At 35.9% G+C, this 10,408-nt stretch overlaps 1 protein-coding gene across 1 annotated transcript; it reads left to right on the forward strand.

Moving 5' to 3' along the window:
* Positions 1–6,562: 6,562 nt before the first annotated feature.
* LOC134530873 (JNK1/MAPK8-associated membrane protein-like) lies at positions 6,563–10,389 on the forward strand. The gene is made up of 2 exons (XM_063366139.1): positions 6,563–6,760; positions 9,296–10,389. Exons 1-2 carry the CDS (start codon positions 6,575–6,577, stop codon positions 9,509–9,511), a joined length of 402 nt encoding a protein of 133 aa, XP_063222209.1. The 5' UTR covers positions 6,563–6,574; the 3' UTR covers positions 9,512–10,389.
* Positions 10,390–10,408: the final 19 nt, after the last annotated feature.

Below are 10,408 nucleotides of genomic sequence, written 5' to 3' on the forward strand. Positions count from 1 at the left end.
CGTTCAGTCTCTATTGTTGGTATCCTACACAACACGTAGATGCCGTCTACACATTAAATAAGGGTGGGGTTTGCTCCGGGCTAAAACTCTGTCGGTAGGCTATTTCTACCCCCAGGACCTCTGGGGGGACCGCGTACATTTACTATTAGGAGGCACAGTCTCTGCGATAACGTCTCGTAGCAGGAATCACCGTGTAAGATGAGGGGAGTTCGCAGTCCAACAATGCGCTGGCGCCGACTCAAGACGACCGTGCCTTACCTTGCGAATGCTGCGCTGGCTCCACAGTCTCCACAGTCTCCAGTCTGCGTGAAGGCTGTCCCAGGAAGTGTGTTGAGATGCACCAGTAGGCACCACACACTTTTAGTCACCAGAGCACTCACACAGGCGAAGTTCCGGCGCGCGCGAAGTCGTTTCCTGGACCGCGGACGCGTTGATGAATTCGATAATTACCATCCCAAATGTTGATAATACCGAAAGTTCAACTTCAGGTCGCGATTCCGCAGCCCGGAATCGCGGGGTAGCGAAAATTTCTTACGCGAAGCGATACGTGCTCCGACTCAGTGCAGCGGACCGACTCCCCGAGAAATCGCCAGGAGGCTCTTTTATACTCCGCCGAGCGTCCCCAGCGACCTCTCCTATTGGCCCGTTTTTAAGTTCAGTCAGTTGCTGATTGCCGCTAATTCTCCTGGCGCTGGCGCGCATGCGCCGTCACACTAGCACTTCAAAAGTCGAATATTTACCAATGCCGCGGACCATTGTTGACTAGGTCCCTTCAAACACAGTTTATATTTACCTAAATACGCCCTACTGACCATATATATTTATATGTGGGCCGTGTATCGGTACAAAGGAGACGAGATAATCAAATAATTTAAATGTTTATTCAAGTAGAAAAAATCATAAATTAATAAATAAATTCATAGTTTACCTAACATGGAACATGCAACAAGATGCATGTATCGACTAGAATGTGAACAAGGCAATACACCATATGTTACTCAAAACAAAATTTAAGCAAATGTGAACAATGATTCATTAAACATTGAGGTAGACACGTATACGTAAAGTAGATCATAAGGTATTTAAGAATGTGCCGCAGCGGAACCAATCATGGGCTAAGAAGCGACGTAGCAAAACAAAGAAAGTAAACTAAATTTTGAGTGTAGCAGACCAAAAATAACTTAATTATGGAGAGTTATGAAACAAGTTACATACTAAGCTACTTAAGAAAGACAAACAAACGTACAACTCCAAAGAAACACACTTACAAGCCCATGACCGATTCTGACACCGACACTAAGTATCTGCTCAAGAGCACTTAACGAACAAGAAGGATTTTAAAGCTGACATGATCTTATATAAACTATAAAATGTATACCTCCGCGAAGTAGATCTACAGGTGAAGGAGTGATGGGAAGACAGTACCAAAAGAAAGGAGGGGAGTGGCGCAGCAAGGGGATGGGAGTAACAAGGGGGGAAGTGGGAGGGGAGGTGACACTTAGAGCTAAACGACGGAGAAAATCGGAGATAGCTGAAGCCCAGAAAATACGTAACAAATGCAGTTCTCAGCAGATGGATGTGTAGAAAAGTACTTTAACAACTTAAAATTCATAATGTGCAGATTACTGTGATTGAAAGATTCTCTATGAAGAATATAAAGCTAGGAACATGTTTTATAGCTCCATCTGTCAAATACAGGTGACATTTTTAATTATTTATGTTAATAATTATTATTGTCATGTGTAAACTTTTATCCCCGGTAGCTGTAGAAATAATTTTAGTTGTGCTGTTATGATTTGCTGTCATTTCATAAATTTTTGCTGTTATTGTTTCACTCAGTTTAAAAAACATACAAGAGCTACTAAAATATGTTCAGGAACAACACTTTGATCATAGAATTAATATAGTTTTACAGGAATATATTTTTATTTCGTATAATATTAAATGTTTGTTATTTAATATTAAATGGTTAATTTGGTTTTGTTAGCTCTTATCTAACCAACATGGTTGGCTGTATTTTTATTAACTTAGTAACATTTCATAAAATTTCTTAGAAAACATTTTAAAAAATCCTGCAAAAAAAACCTGGTATTTGGTTACAAAAAAAGTGACCATCCAAATGGTTACCTTGTGAGTTCCCTTTTTCTCTCATGCACAGTTTTAGTTGTTAATGGGAGATGGATAATCATGTTTGTATACCAGCACCAGAAACAATATTGTTAATGTTAAACTTGTGAATTAAATAAAATCAAATCAAAAGGCTTCAACTAACTAGATACATTTCTAGATGAAGACTAATTCTAGTTGTATATTCACACTGCATTATAAAGATTTGATTGTATTGGTTACAGTTACTGTGCCACCTTTAGGTAAATTTATGGCACACTTAAATTTGGTAAGTTTTCAAGGAGTTTAACTTTATTAATTTGTTTTTTTCTTTTATTGAATTGTAATTTTTGGGGTATTTCAATTTTATTATTTCAAGTCTTTTGGCCTGAAAGTTACATTCTTTACTAGGGCACATGGGCGTACACAAGGGGGGGGGCGGGGGGGGGGGGTTTGGGGGTTGAACCCCCCCCCCCCGAAATATGTTCATTTTTTCAGGCATGTCGCAAACAAAAATGGAAATAAAATCTGTTTTATGCATGATTTACTACATCTATTTTTAGTTTTGATAGATTGAGACATCATGTGTACAGAACACGTCGAGAGAATCGATATTCCTCGACTCCTCCTTATCTAATATGTAGTTTATAGTTCCTCCGTCACTGGGTAGGTAGCGTTAAGTATTGAGATTTGTGCATACTGCTTGGACACAGGTTGGCGGATGGCGTTGTTTCTGTGTTGTGTAGTGTTAACGTAAACGAATTGATGCCAAAGAGGGTCTACTCTTACGAGGTTTGCATGTCATTTAATACAATATTTAATATTATTGTGAGTAACTTGTGAATTTTTCAGTTGTGGTGTTTAGTGAAAATAAATAGTCTTCCTGCATACTTCCCTCATAAACTGGGGGCAATGTCGGTTCATACTTAAAATATTTTAATTGTATAATAATGTTTTAGAGTTTAGACTTTCTGGTTAGTGGTTACATGATCATTATCAAAACTATTTCAAAATTATTTCTGTATTTAACCGTATGTAACCAAAAACAATTATTATTAAAATGTATTCACTTATGGCGCCAGCTAATATTTGCTATAAAAATGTTTAGGATGGAACGTTACTGCATTGGATGTGATTCGATTGGTTTGCGTACCTATTTCATTTCTATTCTTTGCTGCGTTTTTTGGTTGTGATTGTTTGATTTTTGAGATTTAACTTTCCAATACAATATATAAGAGAACAATATACAGTAAAGCATCAATATAGAAAACTTCAGTATAAAGAATACTTCACTATTAAGAACAAACCATTTGGTTGTTTTAAAAATAAGTCGATGGGATTTATTAAGGAATTTTATAATTTTTATTTTTTTTATAAAGACCTTCAATACACAGAAAAGTTCTAGTTTTGGTCCTTTGGAGTTTGTAATAATGAAGCCGTGCTGCAAACTTCTTATATAAAATTTAATTTTTAAAGTATGTAACTTTTGTGTAGCTATTTCATGTTTCTCAGACTGTCTTATCAGTTAATGCATGTGTGTCTTTTTTGTAGACTTTAAAAAATTTCAATATAAAGAAATTTACTTTAACAAACTAGCCAAATTTGGGTATGTTTGTGTTCTATTTATTTAAGTTTAACTGTATACTGTTGCAAAATGCAAAGCTTTTATTTAAAAAATTTAAGAATACACGAAATAGCTAGTTTTTCATTCTTTGTTTTTTATAAGTTACAAACATAGGTGTCATTTTATTTGGTTTGAAAATGATATTCAATTTCACATGTTAATGTTATAGTTGTAAAGTATACCTTTGCTATTTTGTCCATCTGTTAGATGCTATTATTTCATTTATCATTACTAAAATGTTTAAGTTTTAATTTGAAATGCAGAATGTTCTATATCCTAAATTGAATGAGGTGGCACAATGGTTGGCAATAAACATATGTCTTAAGACAATAATAATTTATGCAAACTCAGAAAATGAAAGGAAACATAACTAAAAGGCTAAAAAGGTACCGAAAGAAATGTTAAATTTTTCTTTAATATGTAATGTATTTTTTTTATTACAGAAAATGAAACGTTCCAGTCAAAAACAGTCATCACTGACTACCTTCGTTGTAAAAAAAATCAAAACACTAAATGATGAGGGTGGGGGTAAATAAACTGCAGAATCAAATACACAGATGCAAATTGAAAATGTCAAAAGCCCTACTGATTCAGGTTCAAATTCGGGTCAGAACACGTTAAACATATGCAACAGTGAGTGGGACATTTGACTTTTTCATCGGAAGAAACAATTTGGATGATTTATCAAAAGAAAATCTCTTGAAGTGTCCATGGACTCCTCCTAAAGACTTCTGCTTCCCTGTGCAAACAAAAAGAAATTTGCGTTTTCAAATCTCATGGTTTTCTAAGCTTCCTTGGTTGACATACACACAGCACTTACAAGGAGCCCTTTGTCGACATTGTGTTTTGTTCGCCCAAGAAGCAGCAGGGAAAGGAAGTCACCAGCAACTCGGATTCCTTGTGACAAAAGCGTACACAAATTGGAAAAATGCACTGGAGTGTTTTTCAGAACATGCAAACACTTCTTATCACAAAAAATGCAGTGAATTTGCGGAAAACTTCCTGAAGGTAGCACAAGGGCAACAACAGCCCATACTTAATCAAATCAGCAAGGAGCGTGCCCGACAAGATGAAGAAAACAGAGTAATTCTTGGTTATATATTTAAGAGAGCTAAAATAAATGAAATCAGGGTTGAGAGCAAGGCAAAGTGGTAAGCTAAAACGATACATAAATTGTGTATTATAAATGAAACCAAATTCATATACTTAAAACAGTTTTCGTACGATAAAAAAAACCTTTTGTTCTTGAGTTAATTGACTGTATTATTAATCATAATTGTGACCAGTTCAGATAAAATACTATTACATAATCAGGAACTACAAATATGCAGGTGAGTTTTCATTTAACAAATCATGGGAAAACCCCCCCCCCCCCCCCCCCCCCCCCCCCCCCACCCCCCGAAAAATTTCTGGGTACGCCCATGCTAGGGCACCATTTATAGTAATTGGTAGCCTTGTTTCTCCTTTTGTCAGTAGGCTGAATTCGCACTTCCTGTGTTCTCAGGCATAACATCATGTCACTTTTCCGCCAACTTATTGCGGATTACGTTTGCACTGCCCACGCAAATTTTCACCTGTGCTCTCCACCTCTCTACATATGTTTCCGCAATTCTGCAGCGTGCCTGCTTAGGCAAAAGTATTGTTCTGCTTGAGTTTTCTATGTTTTCTTTCTACTGATAGTTTTTGTTTCCCCAGTCATCAAAAAACTGCTGATTTTCAACTGCACTACATTCTGGACTAATTTTGCTCTTCAGCAGGAGGACTTGTCTGTGATCTGCATCCTCTAGCTCCCGCCAAAACATTGAGAGAACTGTTTCTCTCTCCACCTTTGCCAGTCAATCTCTGTGTGTTTGTTGGGGTGTCTTATTTTCGGCGGTAGATGGGAAAATTTGTTTGAATACAAAGTAATCACTTAGCTTCGGAAATCTTTTCCAAAAGGCTTCATCCTTCAACTTAAGTAGTTTTACTGGTCAGGTAGTTTTTTTTCCGTCGCCTCAAGTGTGTGTGTGTGTGTGTGTGTGTTTGCATGTGTGTTGTGCTCCGCACCAACATGTCCATTTTGTGTTTTCCTGTGCTGCATCTCTGTCTGCTTTCTGTCTTTAAGGACACGATCCGAGCCCACTTAATTGGTAAGTAGAATTGTTTTAATTTTATTTAAATTTCTATCCCCCTAAAGTTCACGACTGTTTTGAATATCACGTGACTGTTTTGTGTTGTGTCTAACCATTGTATGTATTACTCTTGTAATGCAGTGGGTTTGTGAGTACGTGAGTACAGGCTCGTGAATACCAGTTGAACACCACCTGTAATTTCCCGTATTCCTCTCCGGATGGTGTTCTACTTTAATTAACTTCTATTGAGCCCTGGAATAAGCTGTCATTCTATCTACATCATGTTCCCAGGTGCCATGATGTTTTACAGCTAAGGGAAAAATAATCTATTCTTTATTTATTATAACTATGAGCATTGAAAGTAGTCTATAGGATTTGGAAGCAACTACGTATATTAAATGTAAAATGCTAATTGAATTAAATTCACATGTAAGTGTACCCATTAATAAATTTTATTTATTCTATACATTTTCTGTAGCTATTATAACTTCTTTATGAATATTTCTTGAATCTTTAAATGTTGGACCAGTAAAACAAAGAATCTCAAATTTGTTTTCTTATTTCTTAAACCTGATAATATAAATTAACACTTTCCACAAGTAGTTTCAAAAGGAAACTAATTAATTTTAAGGTAAGATAGTAAGCACCCTCTCAACATATGATTTTAGGGTAGTAGGGTTTTTTCCAGAATGGATCCAAGGTTCTATATTAAATAATAAATAAGTAAATTATAATGATGAGTGACAATATTACTCAGTATTGGAAGTTGGTATCACCTTTGTGTTTGCATTCTGACATAATTGTTGTATTGACAAAAATCAAAAATGTTTCTTTTGTTTCAGATTATTCATTTCCTTATATTATCATCATATTGTCTGTGTTATCTAATGCTGCCCACTTTGCGTTCAAACTCGATCAGGTAAGTCTGTGCGAATGCAATCTATGCCTTGTATAGTGTTTGTATGTGTACTATAGAGCAAAAAAAAATCTGATTTTGGATTTGTCAAACAAAATTTTTAAACAAACCTATATTTTAATCTATAGCTACACCTATGTACTTAGTGTGTCCACATTATTAAGAGTCTAGGAACTTACTTTAAAACCTGGAAAAGTCATTGAAATTCCTTTGGTGATAGTAGTTTAAGGCGGAATTGTCATGCTCTAGTATGCCATCACCCAGACTTTGAACACTTTTTTCCAGACGAGTGCAGTCATGCACACTACAAAATGGCATGTGCAATGTTCTGTTTGAACTGGTGGAGCTATAGGAATGGTGGAGGCTGGATTGACTTTATTTCTTTCAGAAAATTTAAAAATATGTTAATTACCGTGTTTTCTCGTATAATCATCGCACATATTATTCTAAAATCAAGTTTGAAAAGTAGGGGTGCGACGATTATGAGGAAAAAAAAAATTTTCTTAGGTAAAGTTATTCATAAAAACAAAACCCGTTCATGGAAAGAACGTTTATTTAAAAAAAGGTGGAGTATACAAGAGCACGCCAAACAATCTATATTAATAATTCCTTATAAAAAAACCTTTCTTCGACTTTAAATAGAAAAACCAAAACTCTTAACGCGAACGCAAGCCACTTGAATCTGACGTGAACTAACGTGTCGTAGTACACACTTGCCACGAAAGAATGCGGGCTATCAAATGTAGTTAACTCGACACCTGACAGAGAGAGCGCGTTGCATCCAATCGGCGAGATATCGATATTCGACTACGTGCGCGCGCTCTATACGGGAAGCAACATAACAACATAACCAAACATGAATGATGCGCTGGATACATTTTTATAAGCGGTACGCCGCGGTAACGCAGACAATCAGATAAAGGAAATACCGTTTAAAAAGTCTTTAAAAGAAAATTTACACGTCAGACAACTTTGTATTTTCGTTAAAGAAATAAATAAGTGGTAATGACCGAAATTAAATTTTAGATTATACCTACACCGCGGCGACGCAGACGATCAGATAAAGGAAATAACGTTTAAAAAGTCTTTATAAGAAAATTTACACGTCAAACAACTTCGTATTTTTCCGTTAATTTATTAAGTAAGTGGTAATGACCAAATAAATATTAGATTTCTACTTTAAAATACATCGTTTTAGATGGAAAAGATACCTACACAAAGCGCTCGGCATCTACTAGCGGGACCAAAAACATCATGCGACGTTTACGTGAGAAGTTTTTTTATCCCAATTTTGACAGCCTAAAATATGGTTGCGACGATTACACGCGTGCAACCATTATGCGATAAAACACAGTATTTTAAAATTTTTGTCAGGGAAATTTGTAATTTTGGTTATGAAATGTCATGGAAAAGTCAGGGCAGTTTTTCTACAGATTTGTGTGGACACCCTGATTTTGTGGATTCATTTTAAAAGTTAAACTTATAAACCCTTGTGTGTTTTAATTGCTTTTAAAAAATTTTAAATTTTTTTATTTATTTATTTACATTTTGTTGATCATACATGTGCATAGGCTCTGGGATATAGAGCAGGTCATTTACATACATAATACATGTGTAAGTCCTTAAAACAGTAAAATTTGCTTAACTTTAAAAATATGTAGATAAAAAATCAACAGAAATAAATTTAATAGAATTAAAAAGAAAAAAAGTGTTCAGTGTTATTGATTTATTTCAGATAACCACCTTTATTCTATGCTTTAGACAGTCAACTCTTTGTTGTTTTTTTTTTATTAGAAACCTCTAAGCCAAAAATAAGGATGGTCAAATCTTGAACAATGAAAAATGGCTGTCCACAAGATCTGCCCATGAATAGATGAATAATACATTAGTGAACACATGACTATTAAATCTAGGCTTCACATTATTGAACCTGCAAAATTTTCATGTCTCTGCCTCTACTAATAACTGGTTTATTATCTTTATGTAGGAGTAAGCAAAAAATATCCCATCTTGGATGAAAAAGTTTTTAGATCATTTAATATTGAGAATGTGACTTCGTTAAGGAAAAACCTGAAGTTGAAAGCAATTGGCTATACTTCACTAATTATAAGAATTACCTCAACTAGTACCATTTGTCGTACATTATCAATTTGTGTTCTTTGCCCTGGCAAAACATAAACTATGAAAAATATTCACGAACCTTAAAAGTTAAAACTATTGATACCAAGATTGCATCTTTTCGTTCCCCATATTTTTCCTTTTAATGATGTTTGCGTTATTTGTTTTCACTAATTGATCTACTAACATTAAAGGTCACAATAAATTATGCCATTTACTGGTTGGGCAAATCGTAGAGTGATGTAAACAATCTACACTGACGAAAAGCTTGTACATCATCACTCCAAAAAACGATACCACTTGGGCCAACTGGAAACCATGTGGTTTTCTTATTCTATCCATGTTATGAGAGGCTGCCACGGTCCACGTTGCGGCCAGGAGGGAAGCCTGACACAAAGGAGTGTATGTGTGTGTTGGCAGTCCATGCGCTTCCTGGTGCTGAGTACGGTGAAGGAGCCGCGCAACCTGCTGATCCTGTTGGGGCACTGGCTGTTGCACGCCTACGGCATCGTCTCCATCACCCAGCTGCGCGACCCCGTGCTGCACGGCTCGCTCCTCGCGCTGGTGCCCCTTCCGGCCGTCTTCTACGTTCTCACCGCGCGCTACACGGACCCCAGCAAGGTGCACGCGGACTGAGCCCGGCCGTGCTCGTTGGCACACGGGACATCTCTGAAAGATGAACTGTATTCCTGAGGCAGTTAAAACATTGTAAATACTGGAGCTTGTTAAATGAAAGATAGTTCAGAATACAGCACTTTTTTTATTTATTTTTTCTGTATTTTTTTTTATTATTGTAATTTAGCTAAAACATTCGCTTATCGTGGTGATTTCCTGTTATTTAAAGTTATTTATAGCTACGCTGTTGTTAAGTAGATACTAAATTTGTGCAATATTGCTTAAGGCCATGGTCCATAGTTCTGCAGACTCAAAAATATTTTTACCATAAATTATTTATCAGGAGAGACCTTAACAAGTCACTGTCTCGAACTCGAAAACTAACACAGATGGTGATGTTTTGTAGGTGAAACATTTTTTTAATCAACAATGTCCTACTAAATGAATGTTATGGTTTTACTACTTTCTTGTCAAATGTATCTTTAAAACAGTGCCTCGTAAAGAAAAAATTCGATAAAAATTGTTACAAATTTATTTATAAACAAAAATGTCCCTACTATTTTTTTCATATCACTAATGGTTTATATTATTGGTAAATTACTACACAATTTAATATGCTACTGTTATTGCATTCCTGCTTTAACTCCCAGATGTTAGGACTCTTCACTTTGAAGCGTCTCGACTCCACAGCTGTCTCTTATGCCACTTTTGACCACTGTTGCTTAGTAATTCCTGAACTTGTGATTGCTTATGTGCACCGATGAGACGGAATAAAACTTTGTAATGTGGAAGAAGAGGGGAAGAGAGAGCACTAATGGACTTTGTTGAGGGGTTCATCATACTTCCTTCCCCTCCTCTCCCTCCATTATACCTTCCTGGCTTTTGTCATGCATTGAAAATATGTACTCAATTTTTTTT

This window comes from Bacillus rossius, chromosome 3 (genome assembly GCF_032445375.1).
Source record: "Bacillus rossius redtenbacheri isolate Brsri chromosome 3, Brsri_v3, whole genome shotgun sequence".
In the NCBI taxonomy this organism is placed as follows: Eukaryota; Metazoa; Arthropoda; class Insecta; order Phasmatodea; family Bacillidae; genus Bacillus; species Bacillus rossius.

Excerpts from the sequence above, each read along its gene's own strand:
- LOC134530873 (XM_063366139.1), top strand. The coding sequence starts at position 6,575 with ATGATGAGTGACAATATTACTCAGTATTGGAAGTTGGTATCACCTTTG. Across the intron at positions 6,761-9,295 it reads TTGCGTTCAAACTCGATCAG|TCCATGCGCTTCCTGGTGCT; the intron begins GTAAGTCTGTGC and ends GTGTGTTGGCAG.